This window comes from Orbicella franksi, chromosome 2 (genome assembly GCF_964199315.1).
Source record: "Orbicella franksi chromosome 2, jaOrbFran1.1, whole genome shotgun sequence".
Classification (NCBI taxonomy): domain Eukaryota; kingdom Metazoa; phylum Cnidaria; class Anthozoa; order Scleractinia; family Merulinidae; genus Orbicella; species Orbicella franksi.
Genome location: NC_138146.1, coordinates 2,685,900 through 2,707,415, shown reverse-complemented (window position 1 = coordinate 2,707,415; position 21,516 = coordinate 2,685,900). Strand labels below are relative to the sequence as shown.

Below are 21,516 nucleotides of genomic sequence, written 5' to 3'. Positions count from 1 at the left end.
TGAATTTGCAAATATCTCTATTAAACAATCTCTTTAATATCTTATAAGATCCATCTCTTCTCATTTTAATACATCCTTTCGTTGAATTTCGTATCTTCCTAACTTCATGTTAGCTGGAACAACGTGCAAAAATTGTTCATCTGCGTAACACAGTCTTAATATATGCAAAAATATACAAGACCTGTTTCTACATGGATATATTCAAGGATATATTCAAGGAGATAATACAACTCTAGGATCTAAATACAAGGCAATAAATAAATGTTTGTTTTGGTAAGTGGTCCACGTACGAGCGGCTTCATTTACAAACTTTGAAAGTTTAAAAGACTGTACATGCCAAAGTGTTTTTTTTCCTATAAAAGATCGTCTTCAATAGAGTTCAAATCGAGGTCGGAATTATAATCTAAATGAAAAACTCCTTCGTCCTGTGCTTTAGGGCTTAAATTATTCAATCTGCCGTTTTCCAGGTCTGATATCTTGTTGTTTTCTTCAAAGCCTTCGACGATTTCGATTCCTGAATCCATTTGCTTCGTTGGAGACGAGGTTGGGGTGATCATAATACTGCTGTCCTGGGCGTACAGGGGAGATGAAGCGATCGGTTTCAGCGTAAAATTCTCCGGCTCCGCGAAATAGCTTGTTAATTCTCTTGAATACTTTTTATTCTAAAACAGGAAAACATATGCATTTGCATTAAGAGTTATCTAGCGACACCATTCACCAGGTACACAAAGCATTGAATTACCATGTATTTTGGAATCCGTAGGCCCCTTTTTCTGTCTCGACAACGGTAGTACGAGGTCTGCAAAGCAAAAAAAAATACGCCCGCTTATTATTAGACTGAAATACCCATTAATCATTTTTAACGAGAAAAGAAAAAAACAACAACCAAGTTAGAAACCGTCTTTTGTAAAATATTCATAAAAATGAATTATTCAAAACTACTCAGTGATTATTTAGCTTCTCGTCAGGATTAAGGAATAACAATTTTTTGCCTGCACGACTCTGAAATAAATTGAATCTAAAATCAAGACCTCTTCCATTTTCGCCAAGTCCAATGCAGGTCTCCTGGCGTCGAAGTCCTCTTCTATCCTTCTCTTCATACCACTTCTCTTTCGATCGAAGCAGGGTTGTGAACGGCTTCTTTGCAACCCCGCTAGATTCGGTTTCCAATTAAAGTTAAAGTCTCTAGCATTGCTAATCTTGTTCGCCGTGAGAACAGAATCAGTCCTTTCGTTTTTCGTGGATGGGTGTTTCTCCCCGAGTGCTGCATCTGCTGAAGCAGGTCTTGGTGTTGGCGAGGCAGGAGGTGTTGAAATGGATTCTACCTCGTTGTTCATCCACAGCGACTCAGCCAAGTTAAATTTCTCGTCCGGGCACGATTCAGACCGTGGTTTTACCCCGCAGTTTTCCACCGGTTGCCAAACCGATGAAGCTCGTGGAACCCAGGATGATTGCACCTCTGCGCTTTCACACCCCGGTAGCGAGAGTGAAGAACATAATTTCTTATTAGCGGGTGGCTGAGCACTCCTGTGCATAGCAGATGAGTCGCTTGAAGAACAGTTCTTGCAGTATGTTCGTCTAGGTCGATGTGATGGGTAACTCCGCGTCCGTGAGTGCCCGATAATCTGGCGCACATCTCGACGCAGCCTGTGTGCGAGGGGGCATTCTGAAAGCGAAGGAAATATTGCATTGTGAACCATGTGTTTTGTAGCAGTACAGGCGAACAAAAACAATGCGTGGATGATTAAATGCAGTTTTTATTTGGCGATATTTCGAAGCAAGATTAAAATCCCACAAAAATTTCTCACACCACACGAAAGTGAAATATCAGTAATGCACTGTACCTGAAATGTGCGTAGTTCGGGCAGGGTTAGCTCGGAGTTGGATTGCACTTATCTGAAAGCAAAGCAGCGAAGAGTAAACATCATTGAAATTCGTGTCAACTCGCGATCGAGTCAAAAGCGTACTAACTTACGACAGGTCTTTCGAACGAACATAAATTCATAGAAATCCTACCTCCGGCTCATTATTCGGGAGATCCTCGAGAGACTGATTTTTCAGCTTGTTAGTAATGACAGTCACCATGGTGGTTTCGCTGCATGAAGACCACGATCTACACTTCTTTGTAGTCAATGACAGAATAATGAGTGACGCTCACCGTAGTCTGCATTCACTCGTACTTGTCGACCACCCTAAAAGAGAATTACACCGGATATCAGCCTTCACAAACATAAATTCGATAAATTCAAAAGAATATGAACAAGATTTATCGCGGGCAGATCATTCGCGATCGCTGTTAAACTAACCTTTGTCGGCACCGTGACATGTTGAGTTCAGTTTCGTATTTCGTAGTAGTAGTAGTAAATTTCATTCGATCGCTGCATCTAACCAACACAGTAAAGGCCTGAAACAAACAAGTTTATCTTATTATTTCTGTCTTCATTTGATCTCCGCTCGCATTTACTTTACTTATACACGCATCATCCAAAACCCTAGGGCAAATGGAAAATTATCTGGCTTAGTACACGAACAAAATGAAATTTACAAAGCGAAGCATTTCACCGCTACTAAGAAAGTACATATTTCGTTTCAACCGGGAAAGCCCCTTCAGATACCTACGTTTCAGCGATTTCTTGAGCTAATGGTTTCCTTCGGGAGGTGATCTGTTCGAAGCTTGGCAAAGATCGAAGAAATTCGGTAAAATTTTCTTCTCATATGTACAAAGATGACTAATTTTGAGGGCTTTTGTGGCCTCTAAATGCCGAATTGGGTCTGTCTGATTATAAATGTCATCTTGTAAAGAACAATCTCGACAGCCAATCAGAAAGCGACCACAGGTAAAAGACCGCTTCTGATTGGCTGGACTCTCCGGCTGACGTCCTCGTCTTTGCTATCAATGAATTTGGAGGCAAAAGGAGTATTTCATTACCGAAACAGCCAACCAAGTTCTATGTGCACAACGCGGACTTTGTTAGAAATTACTCTAATGAATTCACTATCACCCTCACTCCAAACACAACGACACGATTTGACACGATCGGCTTCCTATTCCGATATTGTTGTGGAAAATACAGAAAAAAAAGAAATTTAAGAATTATGTTTATTTCTTTTTGTGTAGGGCTTCCTCCCTTAATAATAGAAACGTCAATTTTGATATGTGTATACCTCTTCCTCTTTCTATTTTTCAATGGGAATGTTTCATCACTGGTAGCAAATCGAGCAGGCACGCATGGAAAAAATTTCGTGAAATTCAGGAAAATATTATGAAATATAATAGATCGGTAAATTTCGCTTATTTCCTCTCGGACTAAGTGAAATGGAAAAAACAAATTGAGGTCGTTGTAGTGGTAATGAATTATACATATTCTATCTATGCACACAATTCACATACGATATTCGATTATTCAAATCAGCACAGAGCCTATTTTCTACGCTTCCCTATAAGTTTTTTCTCGTTAATGTCATTCACAACACCTTTTGTTCAACCCACCCTGAACAAAATCGAACCACGCTTCCCGAAATCACTAACATGTAAATTTTGCGTTCGAAACCACTGTACGACAAGCAGTGACTAAAACCAATATCTTTAGGTCGCATTTTGTCCTGTGTGCCTTTTTCAGTTCAGTCTTGTCAATATGTTTGATTTGTTTGCGGCGTGACGCAACATCTTTTGTTGCGACTCCGGAAAAAAAATCCTTAAGTACTTAAATAAATCTCTCTAGCAAACTGCACCAACGGCAATGATAGAGACTCGAAGACATTTGCACAGCATATATAGTTTAGAATATGCATGCACAAGCAGGTCTACAATCTGACAAGATTGCATCAGGTTTGTCGGCGTTTCGTCGCTCGCACCCGCAAACGTTGCCACTATACTAAAGAAAGGTAAAGATCAGCTAAGGCCGATGAGCTTAGAGGTGACACTTAAAAACGGAAAGGCTTAACAGAGATTTTAATTTATTCAAATGCCCAGGTTTGTTGCCGTGCAATTTGCAGCAAGTTTGAACTGCTAAGCGGTTCAGTAAATAAGCGAGTAAATTTAGCATATCAGCCTATTTTATCGAAGCTTCCAGTCGAGAGCGATTTCTAAATAACGTTATCCCGGGCACGAAATGTCATTCAACTTCACGAACTGCTTACTTCTTAGTTCATTTGTACTTAAGTGGGATTTTTCTTCTGCAAATATTATTCCTAGCATAATACAAAAAAACACACTGGTTCCGCCAAATTAAGCGAGTGTGATCTTGGGACACGGCACACGTGCATCGCAGAGTTAATACATTCGGTGGGAAATAAATTTAAAGACTTCCTATCCGTAAGCAGAAATCAATTAAGTGTACGTTTTTTGGTAGAAAATGAGATTTTATGATCAAAAGAGGAGGGCTTCTTTGTTCCTCTTATAAAATGACTACAGAGCGTTTGGCCGAATTCGTGAGAAGAGCGATGCGCCTTAGAGGAAACCACGCCAGGGGGTATCTTTGCACTCACAGTTGGCACGTGATTAAGTGGTTCGAACGGAAAATCGTTTTACTTCAGAAAAGATTTTAACCCACTGCTGGTTGTAGGTACGATCTGCACTTTCTATTTTTCGTCAGCATACTAACGTCTTACCACCTGCGTTGAATTACTGAATTGACAACAACTAAGCATGCAAGCTTTCTATTTTATTTTCCCCTTTACCCTGTTTACAGTTCGTCTCATAGCTTTCGTTTTCTGTGCGTGTTGTGAAAACATTTCCTCGCGTGCTGCCAATGCAATCCGTTTGTTATTGATTCTCGCAACTAAAAAATAGCAAGATCCGTTTTATGAGGTACCTTTTAAAATTGTAAAATAGAATTCAATAAAATTCTCCTGTGGATGACCAGTTCGAGCTGAAAAACTGAAAGCTCTTCAGCATCAGAATCTATGGCCCTCGCTGTGAGCCGGGCCTTGCGTTTTACAGCTTCACAAGCTATTGGCGGCAAACTCACGCTTTTACTTGTGAAACCAGACGGCATATTTAGCTTCAAACAACGATCAGAATTTTTGGAATAATCTTTCAGTTCGCGATGAGTATGAATACTAAGATGTTATCTGTTTCTCTCCGGCCTGTGTCAGATTGCAATCTCCAGTTATATATGGTTATCACTGGAAAATCCTAAACGCTTTAAATATAAAATATAGAGTGGATGAAAAATATTTCTGCCTGGAACTTAGAGAGCTCGCATGTGGCTCTACGATAGCTGGGAGATATTGCCATGCAGCTTTTACAAGCAGCTTCCCCTTATGGATCATGAACACTTTTTAATGGGTTTACTGACGATAACTTTTACAACCAGATATTTAAGTATTTTGAAATGTTCTTCGCATTGAAATGAACTGAGGTATTGTTTTCCGCGGTGCAAAGCAAGCGCTTGGTTTTCCGCGTCCTTGAAGGCTTCCTCTATCAACTGAGTTTGCAAGCAGAGCTATCATTCGATCGAAGGGACCTATTAAATCTAGAAATTCCATTTGTAAATTAACTTAGCCATTGAGTACGATCTTGCCGGAAAATCTTTTTTTCGAGATCAATACATCCGCCGAAATACTACAAAGCCGGCTTGATTTCCAATTCTGTACGAATATAATTAATATTTCATGCTTTCTTGAAAGCACCCTTCGCTTTCCTCCGATGTGAATGATTTTTAAAAAATCGTTTGTTCAGCTTTGTTGCAAATCCAGTATTTTTTTCCCATTCGGTGCAAATATCGTAGACAAACCTTTTTAAAATGATTAAAACTAACCAGTACTGCCAGCCTGCGTATTTCTTCGCCTCTGTATATCGTGGTTATTTTTGCACAATATCACTCTCCCATTCACGGAACTACCACATGGTTAATTCTCATGCCAAAAGTTACTTAATTTACATTTTATGTTTCGATTTCGTGATTGTAACAAGCTAGCTGTAAAAAGAAGAGAAATAAGCTGATATGTTGGCAAACAAAATGGCTTTAGTTTCCTCATCGATAATTGCATTGCTTCATAATTTGCTAATGTGGAAATCATTCAATAAAAATATCGCTCACCTTGTAAAATCAACTATCTTCAATGCAAAATGAAGAAAAAATACTACAATTATTTTACCCGGGTATAAGAAGTCTACAAAATGTGTTTTCGATGGTAGAATAAAAGTAAAAGTTATCACTCTTACCGAGTCTCAGCGATTTCAGGTTTTGTCAAAAGAGTGGAAATCCACGCCGACTATCTGGCTTAACTGATAGGCAATTTATATTCCGACTCCACCTTTAATTTCGTGAGAGCTCGGAACGTAACACAAGGGCGGGCGTCTGCGCCTCGCTATAATTCACTCAAAGTAATATTCTCCCACGCTGGAGAAAGTACCGGTCGATGCCATCTTGACAAAGATTAATTAAACTCAGAGGAAACACCGAAAGGAAAATCTCTAAAAGAAAATTAGTTTGTTGTAAAATATGACAAATAACTTTCTTGATCAGTTTTTCTTTGTTTTGTATGGATAATTTGAACTTTAATTTTACCATGTGCAATCCTTTTACTCTGTGAGACGTACTTGAATACTCGCTCTTAAATTCCTGATTGGCTGGTCCGTAATGCGTGCAGATACAATTTTTATTCACGTTAGATAAGAATTCAACAATTTCGCTTTGATATATTCGTTCATTCGTATACATTATTACTTTTATGCCTGGGCGGAAAATACTTTCCAACAACAGTATGATTTCTATATCTGAAAAACAAGTGCTGTTATTAAAAATATATTCAAAAAAAGTTTTTCAATGAAAAGAATTTATAAAAATCGAGCTGAGTACTAATTGCAGACGAAATACCACCAATAAAAGTTTTGACAGCAAATGAATCAACAAAAATTGATACAATTTAGTCATCTATTAACGATATTTTGGTTTTGTTTTTGTTTCAAGTTGTTTTACATTTTGCAGTGATATCAAGTCTGAGCATTACACGCTGGACGTGATATCACGTTTGAGCATTATACACTAAGTTGAGTAAGCACTTGGTGCTAACAAGATAAATAGCGTTCTCAAGTCACGAAACGATCTCGCATCTAAGATGTTATCTTTGTATCGCATTTAAAACGTTTCGTTCCATATCTGCAACGATTTCTTAAACAGCAAGGCGTTTAAGTTTCGTTTTAAAGAAGTCACGAAATGTTGAAATTGCTCACGAAAGGTTTTTGTCAAATGCCAAAATTAAACGAGGTAAACCCGAGAAGGGTGGGGTGAGTTTGATTCAAATTGAACAAGCTTCTAAAGCAAATATCAGTTCTGTCGCCTCATTTCTTCTCTTTCATTTATAATTCTCTGAAAGCTAGTAAAAGGATAAACTTCATTACCCATATAAGCTCATTCATGGCAGTTTTTTCATTCCTTCTCTGCTTCTACCAGTCAAAGGAAATCCAGCACTTGTTGCTAATCATGGATTTTCCGTTTTGCCTTTTTCGCAACTCGCGCAGGCTATTTACGACAATCCAAATTTATTTTCTTGCTCCGATGAAAGGTACTCTTAGACCAATCTTGTAGGTTTTGCGTTTTTTCTCAATCTTTGTTTTCTTGTCCTCTTTGGAACCAAATTAAGCCGACATACTTAAGTCTCCGACTTGTTTGCAATGATATCAGTAATACTGTTTAACTAAAGTTGTTGTTCAGTTCACAGATGTTTAATCGTTAACCGGCCTAAGGTCGACGTTTTCCCAGTTATATGAAACACTTTCTCGGTGATGCTCATTAGCTTAAAATTATCAAGTCTAAATTAAAATATTGACAAGGTCCGGGTAGTTAGCTGTCAATAGTTACGCAAAATGAAAAATGTAAAGAATATTATGTTGCACCGTTTGCCGTCTTTTCCAGGGCTAACACTGTGAAAGCTTTGTGTTATATTTCGACTTGATTAGGCAGGCCGTGTGTTCGCTATGGAGTTTATTTAAAATGCATTTGATTCACTACACCTGACAATAATTCATGATCTCACATACATTGATTTTGTGATTTGGTGATCGTTTTGCGCGGTTTGAGTCAGGTAACCTTTAGAAAAATCGATAACCGAGCCCACCTTGTTCAACACAGTCCAAGTGATCATCTATCACTCTTTTTTAATATAAGTAATGTTAATTCCAAGGATTTCTGTGCGAGAAGTAAAATGTCGTTCTTTCAGGCAAATGGGTCGCGAATTAAAAATTAGCATACCTTCTGGTTTCACAAGAGTATTAAAGCAAATTACACCACTTTTCCGCGAATCCCCGAGCTTCACTAAATTTACAAAAAGATATATCTACTTCAATCTTTTTCTCTCCACATCTTCCACGTTTAAAACTTGCAACAGAATTAAATCACATAAAAGGCTTATTTTTACAATGTGCTTATATCAAAGAGACGCCGGTAATCAAAAGCTATTTTCTTTCTGTGAAGCCCGTCTTTTATTTAGCCGGACCGTCTTTTATTTAGCCGGATATTCAATACTAAAGGAAATGAAAAACATTAAACGACAAGGCTTCGGTTTGGCCATTTTCCAACAAATTGAAATGAAGATTGTGAAATTTGACCTTTACACGGAGTGTTACTTAAACCAGTAACAGCGACCCTGCGTAAAGATTGCCTTTTTCGTAAGGAAACGGCGGTAAAAATGCAATATAAATAAATAGTTTGAGGGGTGCGAAAGTCTAATATCGGTAAAACTATGATAATTAATATCCCTATTGGGACAACAACTTTTCTTATTTCGATCTGTTTATGCTAAATAAGGGAGAAATGAATCATTCGCTAACCTTTTGCCACAATTAGCATAATAACACAGGAAGGAGTATGTTTCGTCCTGTTTCAAAAACTTTTTATCCCCAAAGTATACAAAAAGCATCACAATTTGGCAGTTTTTGTTCAGTTGATCAATTTTCAAGACGGGAATGAATTCCGTGCTCAAACAAGGTAAGTACCTAAGGCATGGCAAGAACTTGAGAACTTTAATATGTATTTGAGTAAACTATAGTAAAGATGAAAATTCAGAATAATCACTCGTATTCTGTCACAACCACGTGGATCATTTTTAACCATTCATAACCCGCCTAATATCCGTGCCCTATCTGTTACTGGTGCGCGTAAATTAAATTAAAAATCATACTTTCTGTAGATAAGAAAGCAGACCATAATTTCACTGCACGGATTCAGAATTCCGTGTGCAATTCCTGCACGTGCTTTTCGTAGAATTAAAAATGTTACGTGCAAAGATTTCCCAGTTATGCCTCAAGGGCCAATCAAATTTGGGTCAAAAAGGATCTATTTTGTGCATATGTCGTGCTCTTATGTCTCTAACCTGACTGATGTCTGTGGCGATTACACGATAAAAACCTAATTTAAGAATGAAATAACCGTGGTACCATCACTGGAAATTCTCCTTTGTTGTACTCTAGAAAAGTGGAGAATTTCTTTATAGCAAGGTTAAAGAATTTCGTTATTTTGCTATAATATAAATTCAGTAATAAAATAAAAACTAACAGAGAATCGGCGATAAAGCTACAGATAGATGCTTCTAGCCCCAAAATCACTTCATGGCTCATGTCCTTTCAATATTAAAGTTGATCCAAGGCAGCACTCAATAATATCAGTCAAGTTTCACAAGTTTACTATAAATTTGTCTTTTGTATTAAAGAGTCTCACCTTGACTCAAGTGATTTATCATACATTAGCATTGAGCAAATTCGTTTCCGACATTTATGTGTTTTCAATAAACCTGACGAAATCTGGATCTTTCAAAGCAAAGCTCAAGCTTTGAATCTATCATTTCGGTAAACCTTGCACGGCAGTTCCTTGAGTACACGGCTAAATTTTTTGGCGTCATTTTTAAATCGATACAATGCTTGTCATTCTTTTGGACTCCGACATTTTCCTTGAATATACTGTATCAACACACAAATCTCTTAAGATCAATTTTAAATTAACGTTTATTCGATTTTTTTGCTCGGCTAAGTGTAGGGGCTGGCCAATATTTTTGATTTAATTGCTTGATTCATGTTAACCATCAGGACAAATAATTTATCGTAGCAATTGAAATCGAGTTTATATTCCAGGATTTTTAATATACCTAAATTTTTCGAAGGAGTGTCTTTCAATTGCTTTGGTTTGCCTAATAACCGATAGTAAATGAATTTAATTGGCGAAATTTCGCGTTTCGTGTTTGTTCGGTATTCTGTTTGTTTTATGCGCAAATTCAAGGCCAATTATTTCGCTGAGACGTGCTTTGAATTTAATTAAATCACGCCCGGATTGTGGTGCCAGACCATGTAAAAAAACCGTTCAGCCGATAGTTGAAAAAGGCGATTCTTCACAAAAGCAAAATAAATCACGCTTGAATTCCAGTATAGAAATTTTTCATGCATGACAAAGATGCTTCAGTTAGGTTTCCTGTCCCTTCAGAATAATTTTGCAATACAAGCAACGTACTTTACGGTAAAACTCGACGTGAAAACATTGCACAATATTATCCTTAGCAATGTCATGTACGTCTTTAAGTACATGTATTGAAAGTGACAAAGAGGCTACAAAAAAGTTAATCTTATCGGAACAGAATGATCTATATCTCTTGAATCGAAAGCCTGAAAACACGGTCTTAATGGAAAAAGGTTGATCCATGTCAAAACCCGGATCAGGTGTAGCATAGTGCTTAAACCGATCAATCGATCGAAAGCCCGAGCTGAGAGACTGAGAGCGAATTGATTGAAACACGTTTTTCTATAATTCCTATTTGTTCAGCTATCTCCGTCGGAGGCTTATCTTGTAGTTTTGGATCAACCGTCTCATCCAACTTTATTGTGATTTAAACGATGTTTTAGCGGGAAGGACAGAGATCCGACACGGCTGACAAGACTAACACAGAAGACAGCTGATCATAAAAAGCCTGAATTTACTATGCAGAGTGATGTGGAATGCACAATGTTACAGCGAGAGGTCGGCATTTGTACAAATAAACCAAAAGAAGCGGGTAAAGAAAATCAAGAAAATCTTCAACTTGAGGATATTATGGGTTATTTTCTTGATCACAGAACTGAACAATGCCAGGGAATCAATTCGTATAAAATAATCACTTTTCTGGTACTTCGTCAGTACTTGCGAGTAGAACGCTAGTGTAGTCAGTGTGAGCGGTCAAAGAAAAAGGCCAAAATTCATTGTGTTATACAGAAAACTAGGACCAAAACTACGCGAAAACCGCTTGTTGAATAACACAAAGACCGAAGAACACTGCGAGTGCTTTGCCGAAGAAAATATAGTTTTGTAGTTGACAGTTTGACAGTTTTACTGAAACATGACTGAAGGATCCCATAATTTCACCGAAGCTGTGTGAATCAGATAAACTGATAAATTGGTTCAGTTGCTTCGGTTAAGTAACCACAGAGAGTATAGCTATCTCAACTCACTGTTTTAAAATGAACTAAACTAGTATTTAATTTGAAAAAGTGTACAGAACAAAGTTGACGAATCGGTGTTATAATGTATTTTATTTAAAAAGCGCTTCATAATGTACTCTCTTGGGAATGTCGTCCGTTTACTCATATCAGATAAATTTGGAACACCGCCCTGCATAACCACTGAAATGAAAATTTGTCTTCTCCCTAGTTTTTATTGAATTCTCGTCAAAATTTATCATTCATTGGTTAAACTCTGTGGTTTTTCCCTAACTCTTGTCTTGACTAAATATTCTTGAATAACTGGGTCTTTTTTAAGGCTTTAAATGCCTAATAAATAATTTAACGAAAACGTCACCCAGCCCTGAAGTTCAGGGCTGAGCAGTTATGCCGGATTACAGTAGAGAATTTGAATATACGCTCTATCTAGAGACCTTTAAGGTTATTCCCCGGTATTGCATTGCGCATCCCTACTGCGCATAATTTCACGAGTGATTAGTGCGCGCGCATTAAAAAATGGCGACTTTTTCTTTACAGCTGAACCTCGCAATAGAGGTAAATCGTCATTTTCTCGCAAACGAGCATGGTGACCTATCATTTTTTTCTGTTGTTTTGAATTGAGTAATAAATTTCTCTGTGTAAAATAAATATGGACCAATTCTCAGTGTAGAGCAAAAAGCAACCGTCGGAAACGTGAATTTAGCAAGCAATCGAGACTACAATCATATTGCTATTATAAGGATTTATATGGGTATAAACAAGGTGCTGTTACTCCTAAACGAACATGGGGACCCCTCATTTTTATTTCAAAATTTAAGTTCCGATATTATAAACAATCAATAGGCAGAGTTTCACAAAAATCTCAGTGCAAGTTCTATTTCAGTGGAATGACCTGCGTTTTCCTTATCTAAATAGAGAATCTTTACTGCCGGAGACACACCAGCATTTACAACCAGCTGGGAAAGATTTTACAAACAACTTTGTTAATAACGGCTGTGTCACAAAGAACTTAAAGGTTCAGGCCTCCCTAGGCCGAAAGTTTTCCTTCGGTTCAGTGACCCAGTGTCCCTCGGCATTCAAATCCGACTTGTCTGCAAGGACGCTGGAATGTCATCTATTTGCTGTTGATCGTTTGAGCAAATGAGCTCGCGATTTGTAAATGGCTCTCCCTCAGAGGCCTAATTCTCTTTGACTTCAATAAAAACCTGAGTTCTTTATTGTGCAGCCCCTCTTTGGCGTTTTTTGCTGAATTCACAGACGGTAATATAGACTGGCCGTCCTTGCTAACATGATTGATGCGTTTCAGGATGTTTGCTACCATCATCCAGATCCATTCGATACGAGACCGTCCGCAAATTTCTCCTCGATCACGAGACAGCATTATTGAATTTATCGTCTTTGATGAGAATTTCATCAGAGTCCGGCAGACTTCGTTCAAAGTTGGTCAAATATTGAACTTTTTGGATCGGGAGAGGCTATAAGCATTGCCGGGCAGAAAAGACTTTCTGACATGATATCTTTTGCATGTTTCATTCCAAGCCGCGGGAATCCCGAAGGACACCTTTGTTTCTCGGGAGCAAGTTCTCAAATTAAAATAACCATTTTTTTATTATATATGGCTAGCTTCAAGAGCGGACAAGATGAACCGAATCCTATGCTGTGATTGGCTACCCAAGCAGGCAAGATGGTGCTACCTCGCCCGCTCGAGATTACCTGCTGTGTCCTGGAAGAAAATAGTGTTCTTGACCATGCTTGTTCGGTCAAGATAACTGGATATTGGCCTCGTTCTTGTTTGCGTGTTTATGGACCTCGACTCCGTCTCGGTCCACATATATGTAAAAAAAGAACTTGGCCAGTATCAAGCCATCTTGACTTCACGCTTGGTCAATAACCCATATATAACATCAATAGCAAACAGGAGATAACATAGAGAAAATCGTCAACTTAGGGAATTTTTCATTAATGTACTACCAAATGCTTAGAAGGTATGCTAATATTTAGCATGTGAAGAGGCCCTCTAGTCGAGGATGTGCGCCCCAAACCCCACCCCAATCCCCCCCCGGCCACTCTCGGCCTGAGTTTCTTCTCGGACCTTCCAGCACCAGTCAGACCTTTCGAGCCAGAGTCTGTTCACAAGCTAGCCCACCTCCGCCAAAAAAAATAGAAACTATGTAAAAGCTAGCTTGTAAAGTTTTTTCCGCAATCAATGCTTCGTCACTATACTGACGATATGCTATAAAAGGAATAATTGAAGTGAAATTGTTTTTAAACAATTGTATTTAAATTGTTAGCAAGAGATGCATTGTCCTCGTTTATCATAAGCATTAAATACGAAAAATTCATCAAAACATTCATAAGAATGTTGACCTAAAATTCACGCAAATTCCACACCATTTAGCACACAGGATGCTAAACTCATTCAGTTTTGTCATACTCCATACACAGTACATATCGGATATGCATGGAAATAATGGAAATAAGTGAAATAAGTGTTATGCAGACTGAGTACTCGATGGGGACTTCACCTTATTAATTGAATTTTACAATCCTGTCAGCGAAGTCGGTATAAAGAACTGGTTTGGATCGATTAGCTGTACATCGATGAAAAAAAAGAACATTCAATACTTTGCATTAGACCACTCTCTGTTGAAATGCGGGGGAAGGAGCAGAGAATACACGAGTTGAGATTGGTTGACATCCCACGCTTCCGTGGGTGTTCAAAAGTTCACCGACTCGTCTGTGAGGCCTTTAGGAACTTGAGGACATTGAGCGCAAAATTTTTCACCATTGCATGTAGTCCAAGTGACGCAATCATATTTCTAATTCTCTTCTTGGTAAGCTTCTGCTGTTATATTACTTAATTATCTCAACTTCAAGTGGACTTATTTGTTATGTAAACAAAAGTTCTTCCTTAGTTCATGTGGTGAGCTTTGTAGTTCCCCCAGCACAGACATGATTTTAATGAAATGCTAGGCCAAAATTCGAATTAATTCTCTCGGATTACAAATGTAGGTAATTTCCCCCGTTAACCTAACCGGTGATCACTACATCTGCAGAAGAAAACGAAGGTCGACACAGTCATCACGAGTCAACCCTCACAAATTCCGGTTATGTTACCTGCAATCTTTCAACTTCAGCATGCAAAGGTAACCTCAGATCACAGCTCTTCCGAAAACAATGGTTGTCAAAGACAAAGCGGCAAACTTACCCATGGGTAAACTTTAAACCTTTCTTTGATAAGAATCACTCACTTTCCTGACTAACTACATCGGTGTTTTGAACGTAATTAACCAGGAACTTTGAGCTTGGGTAGCCTAGCTGTTATGTAACAAGTCGTAATGTTCCCGCACAGCTCTGAACCGATATTTTGCCCGCAGTAACGCGTAGTAAACTGTAGCATTATCAATAACTACTTGTTTCCCATGCTATCTGAGTTATTATTGGTTACAAACAAATAAATTGTTAGCTGCCAATATCTGTCAGTTACCGGAGGAGGCTGAGCATTGTTTCGCACATGTTATCAAGCCCCGCGAATCAGAGCTCAGCCATGTCCAATAATTATATATGAGACAGCGTACAATTGAGAGAAATATCAATTTGTTGTCAAGCTTGACAAGGAATGAACAAAACTCGCAAGTGAACAGGAACAACAGAATTGAAACGCAACACTGGTTCAGCGGTTTCATGGTTTTGAAGTGCCTTGATGCATATATTTATAACATCCAGCAGTAATATAAACTTGCGGGAAAATCATGCACGTGATTACAACAAACACTTCAACTGTGATGTTGCAAAACCTATAATTATTTTGCTGTGCGATTTTGCAATCAGCTGACGAGAATACTTGTTAAAATTTCCGCCACGATGCCTTATATATCTACAGCAACACTAACCAGCATAACTAGTTTAAACAAGAAAAACCGGTTTTTAATTTTGTTGTTGCTTGGTTGATCAGTGTTGGCGAGGCTAGGATTTATAACCTCTCTGGATGCTTGGAATAGTTTCATGCTATGTTAAAGGAAGCTACACAGACAGCGCATCTTGGAAAAGTTGGCCACTTCGTTCAAGTCTGTAACCCGTGTTTTTTCGTATTCTCAGTATTAGACCGGAAATAGCTTGCAACTGAGGTTAACGCGAGGAGTCTTTTCAAGTGCAAATAAATGACCTTGATCTCTTTCTAATAATATTCCCCTACAGGAGCCTCCGTTGCAAGCTAGTTCCAGTCCGGTACAGAGCATACGAACATTCGCCTAATAATCTTCCTTGACTCATCCTCGCGTATATTCAGTTTAATATTACTTTTTTCGTGGCTAGTACTAACACCTTGGAAAATTATCATTATCCTAATGTCTCTTCAATGAGGAAGTAATTTTGTAATCGCCAAATTAAAGAAAACAATGATTTCAGTTATAATACAGAGCTTCTACAACAAAAATATTTTGGCAACATTGTGAAACAAACTTGTTCTTGTTGAGCAACAAACAAAACGAAATTCACTGACCAGTTTGTCACAAATAATAAATGATGGGTGAAACCTACCTCGTTTCCAGGGCTTTTCCCTGGGAACGAGGTTGGGTTAAAACCTATGACTTGGCGCACCAATCAGGTGCGCTAACCTACCGAGCTACAGGGAGACTGGGAAGAACTAGCTCATTTTTTTCGAGTTGAATTTGTAACATAGGCAAAAATTAAAAAAAAAACGTGTAAGCTCATGTAACTGATAGATCTCTATACTGTTGCTAGCGTTGATAATTTTGTGGTCCATCAAAACAAAGCAATGTAATTAGTCGCCGAATCATCTTGACGGTTGCGGTTTTAAAACTGACCAAAATCAAATTTCTTTCTACCATAACGATACACTGACAGGTAGACGAGTGATGAGAATAAATGCAAAGATCAACTACAAATATCAGTTGTCTTGATGATGAAGTCTGAGAGCTACCTACCTACATATACCCTCCCAACTTCAAAGACGTTTGCTAGCAGGCTAAGAGCCAATCTAACAAGGTAAGACATGTATTGCGACTAATAACTAAAAGAGAGTTAACATATTGACTTTGGAACCGAAGGTTAACTTTCAGCAGCGTCATTTAAAATAAGCGAATTCAAAATATTGCTTTTTGGAGGATCTAGCCACCATTAGTTTCATGGCTTTTGAAAAATCCCTTACCACGCTTGCTACAGATAAAACTCAAAGCGCGTAGCATTTCTAAGCCACAGTAAATACCTCATTTATGTAATATCCCTCGTTGTATGTCATAGCAGGCAATAACTCTAAGATAAACCAAACCTCTTCTAAAACATGTTGTTTAAAGTGAAGTTCCTGACGAGTCGGCTTGTTATTGAAATACTGGCTCTCAAGTTTAATATTCAGTGAAAAATTAGAGAAAAAATAGGTTAGAATTCGAAAAACCCTGGAAACTACCAGAGGGTTTTGGCATGAGAGATAGATTTATAATATGATTTCCTTGAGTACTGAACGTTTAATTCCAAAAGGAGAGCACGAAATTTGCTTTAAAAATCGACCACGAAACATTACATAACCAACTAGAAATAAACAGAATGGTCAGTATTTTCAATACATACAAGACATCTGCCGATCGCTAGCTAATAAATTATGCCTGTGATGAAAGGAAGATTCTTATTCCAAACTGAATGGTAGAGTAGAAGAATCATTCGTGCAATTCTAGATCTTTCTCCAGGTTTCATTTAAGGTTTAGGAATCCTGTTTGGGAAAATGTTAACAATTCCCCCAGTCGGACTGAAAAAGACGAAGCAACAGCAAAATGATCAAATACTGACCTTTGAGACATAAACAGCCACTAAGGAGGGCTAAGTAGAGGATTACTAAAATGTGCTTCCAGCTGAGTTTCTACTGCGTTATATTATTTGCTGGAAATCCTAACCCCGCGGAGCTACAAGCCCTTCAATTCCGCGTCCAACATGAGCTTGGTCTCGAAGCGAAGCCAATGCTTATTAAATTCCAAGCGTAAAATTCATCAACAAATATATTAATGTGTCAAAAAAGATAGGAGTGACGGAAATACCATGTCGGTAAAGCACCTGCTATTTCTTAATGTCAGTCTGTATTGTCTGATTGACAGCTTTCCTGTCAACTTAATCTGATTCAAATGACAGGATCTCCCTCGGTGCTCGCCAGTAAAAAGCGTGGAGTAAAACGCATCTAAGTGGATCGATATTATTTAGTGCAGCCAGCACTGAATAATATTGAATAATAGTGCAGTAAACGTGTGAATAAAACAAATGTTAAGAAATAAAAATTTATTCCCCGTTGTTTCTGTTATTGTTGCCAATTGGACAAAATGTTTCAAACCTGTGTAATACTGACCGCGAGCTGTAATATGACTCTAATAAGGACTAGTCAAATATATCAGCTGTCTTTTCATTGAAGGAAAAAACGCCGCCCCGTGAGCTTTTTGCATGTAAATGTCAGCTTAGGAGGTCGATATTAAACAGCCAAATAATCAAGTGTTAGTTTCACTAGTGAATTTGACATTTCATTTCTCAAAGGGCTCGAAATTCTCAGCCATGTGGCTGCTTTAATATTCTGCCTTGTGACATACTCAAAAAATTAAAGTGCATGAATCGTCTTCATTCTAAGAGAGCACTGATATCTGCAGTATACAGTGAAAACATGTATGAAATGGAACAAAGCCGTGTACAACAATCGACATTTACATGCCCGTCATTGATAGAAATTCTATAAGGAAATTCATTGGCTGGCGATTGAATTTCGCATGAAATTTAACTTTAAAAATTGCAGCAAGCCGACAATTTTTGTTTAGACAAATGAATAAATTCAAACCGCGATTGAATTTTTTGTCGTCTTCTTTCTCAGTGCAGAGATGACAGAACTGCCTTGCGTTGAAGCTGGGTGCCTCGCTTCGATATAACCAATCAGCGTGCGAGTTTCGCCAGAGCTCTGCGACTCCCAGGCCGAAGGACTTCCCTTCACAAACCCGCAAAATTTTGGCCTCGGAAGTGGTATTAGGTTTAAACCATTTTACTCAGAAATAGGGATGTTTTAGGCTCTTTTGAAATATCCGTTTTTTAACCCTCTCTTGATCTGATGAGAAATGTAGTGCAATTGACATTGAGGATTTTAGAGGCTTTCTGGAACCACTTCCCACCCAGAAGTAATTGAAATACGTCTGAAAAAATCATAATTTATCGATTTATGGGTTAGGTCAGGAACCAAAATCGCTAAAAATCAGAAATTGGGTAAGAGCATGAAGGACTTAACCGACCGGAAGCACTGGAAATTAGAGAAGCAAAGGATGAAAATTCCCGCACCATTTCCCCCTATCACGCAGTTTCACGACAAAGCAAATAGCAAGCACCATTATCCCCATCTTCTCCCAGTCTTCTGTGGACTCCTCTTCCGTTGACGCGATGTCCTCGTGGTTGTCGTGTTGGACTCCGGGTCGAGCTGGTAGAGTTCGAGTGCTTGCCATCGAATTTTGGAGAAAGATAATCTACTCTCACAGTGTCCGTCTGTACCCAGGTGTATAAATGAGTACCAGTAAATTGCTAGGGCAAGCTTACAGAATTCTGGGGGGTCTGTGACGGGCAAACATCCCATCGGCAGTAGGGTAGGAGTGGGCAAAGGCCTAGTGGCTTCACATACGTATGCCATAGATTTTTGTTCACAGAAACTGCAATCTAGGTTCAAACACACTCTTCGACTTTTATGGATATAATGGTCACGTGAATTACAATTTTGAACTGATAGTTTACATAAAAAAAGTCACGAAATGTCTAACCGGGACTCACTCAGGTTGGACTCATTTTTCACATGGTTTTCCGTTTTACCAACACCTTTTTAAAATAAGTAAATTTGACAGTTATACCCAGGTAATGTTAGGACTATTAAGGTTAAGACCATGACCTCTGGACATCTTCCTTAAATGTTCAGCATCTCTCAAAGATATGTTCTGGCAGTGAGGTAGATTTAACTGAGTAAGGCCTGTACATGTTTCTAACAGCAGTTCAACTGGCTCCACAGTGATCTCACAACACCTTAAAAGATTCATTGACCTCAATTTTGACAAGACTGAGGATCGTATAAACTGTGTAATAATTTCATCGCTCAAATGTTCGATGCCAGAAAGATCAAGTTCTTTAAACTCTGCAGAGTTGGATAAAATCGAAGTTAGGTGCTCTGCCAAAGGCTTATGTTGAGTAAAATGGCAGTTGTGAAGGTTTAGAGTATTTAGCTTTGGGCAAGCTTGAGCTAAAGTCAAAGACTTGCTTTCTTGGTCAGTTGAAACATGAATACAGCTTCCGGTTACATCTCTACAGTCTGCCATGATAAGGCATTTTAAAGACTTACAACAAGTGCCAAGTACTTCAGTATCAATGTTTTCCATTCCAGAAATGTTCAGCATCTGCAATGAGTTACCAGATTTGGCAAGAAATTGCACAAGATGAGGATGAAATTTGAGTGCTTTGTTGTCAGCGATATTCAGCACCCTGAGATGTGTTAGTGATGCAATGCACTGTAAAGAAACCGCTGTAACAGATGAACAGCCATTAATCGAGAGCTCACAAAGCAGAGGGCAAATTTCACAAAGACTCTTGATGAATGTATCTGTGATGGGTGTGTAGGATAAATCCACCAAGCTGAGGTTTAAACTTCTGGTCAGGCATCCACTGCTCAACTCGAAGGCCCCCCCTGACCCTGTCATCGCCAAAGAAAATTTTTGTAAATTTAGTTGAGAGACCAACATTTTCTGTATTCCATAACTGGTTATGCCAGTTGATGTCAAGTTCACTTCTCGTAGCTTTCTGCACTTTGGATTGCCATTATCTCCACACAATCCGTCTACACCAGTATCGGTGACCAGGCAGCATGACTCTACCCTAAGCACTCTTAGTTCAGGACAAGATGAACCAAGCAAGTTCAACACTTCATCAGTGCAAGCCAGGCATCCACTGAAGTCAATGAGTTGAAGACATGGAAGGTTTATGGGAAGCTTTTTTAATGCCTTTGCTGTGAGACGTGAACAGTTCTTGAGAAAGAGCTGTGCCAATTTCTGAAAAATAGAGTTTCAAAATACCTTTGTCACAAAACAAAAATCAAAATCAAAATGCAACAGCAGTTTACTACCACAGTAATACTGGCAAATGAATGGTACAACATGACATAAATGCTGGGGAGGGGAGGGGCAGTAACCTGCAACAGAATAAAATCTAATCCAGGGGAGAGAGTCTGTAGAACTTCCCTTGGTCGCTTTATATCACAGAAACCTAAATAAATTTTACAACTTTTGTATTTGACTTTTCATTGTATATGTATCACAGACTTTGTTTTGCATGAATTCCATGTTTACGCACCTTACAACGATATCCCACAGCAGTAATTAATTGATCAGTGATGAGAGAGCTACACACACTCAAGTCCAGATGTTTAATATTAGAGTGAGCAAGGACATGAAGATGAGACACTTTTAACTCCTTCTTTTCACAAAGAATATTCAAGAGCTCTTGAATAAGGTCAGAGTCTGACAATTAAAAAAAATAATAAAAAATTAAAGTAACGCCAGTTTGAAAACTAACTAGCCTGGGGAAAGAGCAGGGAGCGCTAAAACCATTGGGCCATTCCATTTTTTGTCCGCAACCCCACCCCTGCCTGTCAAGGGTCTAGGAAATCTGAAGGGGAGAAGGGGGGTCTTTAAAGGCCGTTTCTGGGGACGGGAGGGGGGAACTGTACTTTGATCTTCCTGTCTTGGGGCGGGGGTAAAAAGTTTACTTTTCCGAGAGGGTAAAATACAAAGCCCCTCAATAAGGGGGGGTGCGGATGTTAAATTACATGGAATGAACCATTACATTTCAAACCATAACACTCCTTGCTGATGTAAATTAACACATCTCTTTCAATTAATATTTCACAATTCACTATAGATTCTACTGAAGATCTTACTCACTCAAGCCATCAAACGGACCCAGAATATACTTGAACCGATTGAGGTCTTCAATAGAAGCCTTGCACCAGAAATTCATGTCTTTCGCTATACTCTCAAGGCTAAACCTCTCCAGTGTTTGTACATTCATACTTTAAAACAGGATTTAACGCTTAATTGTGGATAAGG

At 38.6% G+C, this 21,516-nt stretch overlaps 2 protein-coding genes across 3 annotated transcripts; both read right to left on the bottom strand.

Annotated features, from left to right (window-relative positions):
* Positions 1-13: 13 nt before the first annotated feature.
* On the bottom strand, positions 14-2,385 carry LOC145476202 (protein FAM53A-like). Its single transcript, XM_081455355.1, has 6 exons — positions 2,307-2,385; positions 2,017-2,192; positions 1,845-1,896; positions 1,032-1,666; positions 743-799; positions 14-662 (listed from the first exon to the last, which is right to left on the bottom strand). The coding sequence occupies exons 2-6, from the start codon at positions 2,083-2,085 to the stop codon at positions 354-356; spliced, it is 1,122 nt and encodes a 373-aa protein (XP_081311481.1). The 5' UTR covers positions 2,086-2,192; positions 2,307-2,385; the 3' UTR covers positions 14-353.
* On the bottom strand, positions 2,317-21,487 carry LOC145476098 (F-box and leucine-rich repeat protein 13-like). Of its 2 annotated transcripts, XR_014046820.1 has the most exons (4): positions 21,352-21,487; positions 20,762-20,928; positions 17,207-20,460; positions 2,317-2,404 (listed from the first exon to the last, which is right to left on the bottom strand). XR_014046820.1 is itself a non-coding variant. In XM_081455347.1 (3 exons), exons 1-3 carry the CDS (start codon positions 21,476-21,478, stop codon positions 19,270-19,272), a joined length of 1,485 nt encoding a protein of 494 aa, XP_081311473.1. In that variant the 5' UTR covers positions 21,479-21,487; the 3' UTR covers positions 13,829-19,269. The 2 variants fall into 2 exon arrangements, 1 of the variants encoding a protein (XP_081311473.1); XM_081455347.1 differs by lacking the exon at positions 2,317-2,404 and having other exon boundaries at positions 13,829-20,460.
* Positions 21,488-21,516: the final 29 nt, after the last annotated feature.

What these genes read in the sequence shown, in the direction of transcription:
- LOC145476202 (XM_081455355.1), bottom strand. Translation starts at nt 2,085, where the DNA reads ATGGTGACTGTCATTACTAACAAGCTGAAAAATCAGTCTCTCGAGGAT. An exon ending in TCCCGAATAATGAGCCGGAG is followed by an intron (nt 1,897 to 2,016) that starts GTAGGATTTCTA and finishes CTTTGCTTTCAG; the next exon opens with ATAAGTGCAATCCAACTCCG. An exon ending in CCGAACTACGCACATTTCAG is followed by an intron (nt 1,667 to 1,844) that starts GTACAGTGCATT and finishes CTTCGCTTTCAG; the next exon opens with AATGCCCCCTCGCACACAGG.
- LOC145476098 (XM_081455347.1), bottom strand. Translation starts at nt 21,478, where the DNA reads ATGAATGTACAAACACTGGAGAGGTTTAGCCTTGAGAGTATAGCGAAA. An exon ending in GGGTCCGTTTGATGGCTTGA is followed by an intron (nt 20,929 to 21,351) that starts GTGAGTAAGATC and finishes TTTAATTGTCAG; the next exon opens with ACTCTGACCTTATTCAAGAG. An exon ending in CTGTGGGATATCGTTGTAAG is followed by an intron (nt 20,461 to 20,761) that starts GTGCGTAAACAT and finishes TCTATTTTTCAG; the next exon opens with AAATTGGCACAGCTCTTTCT.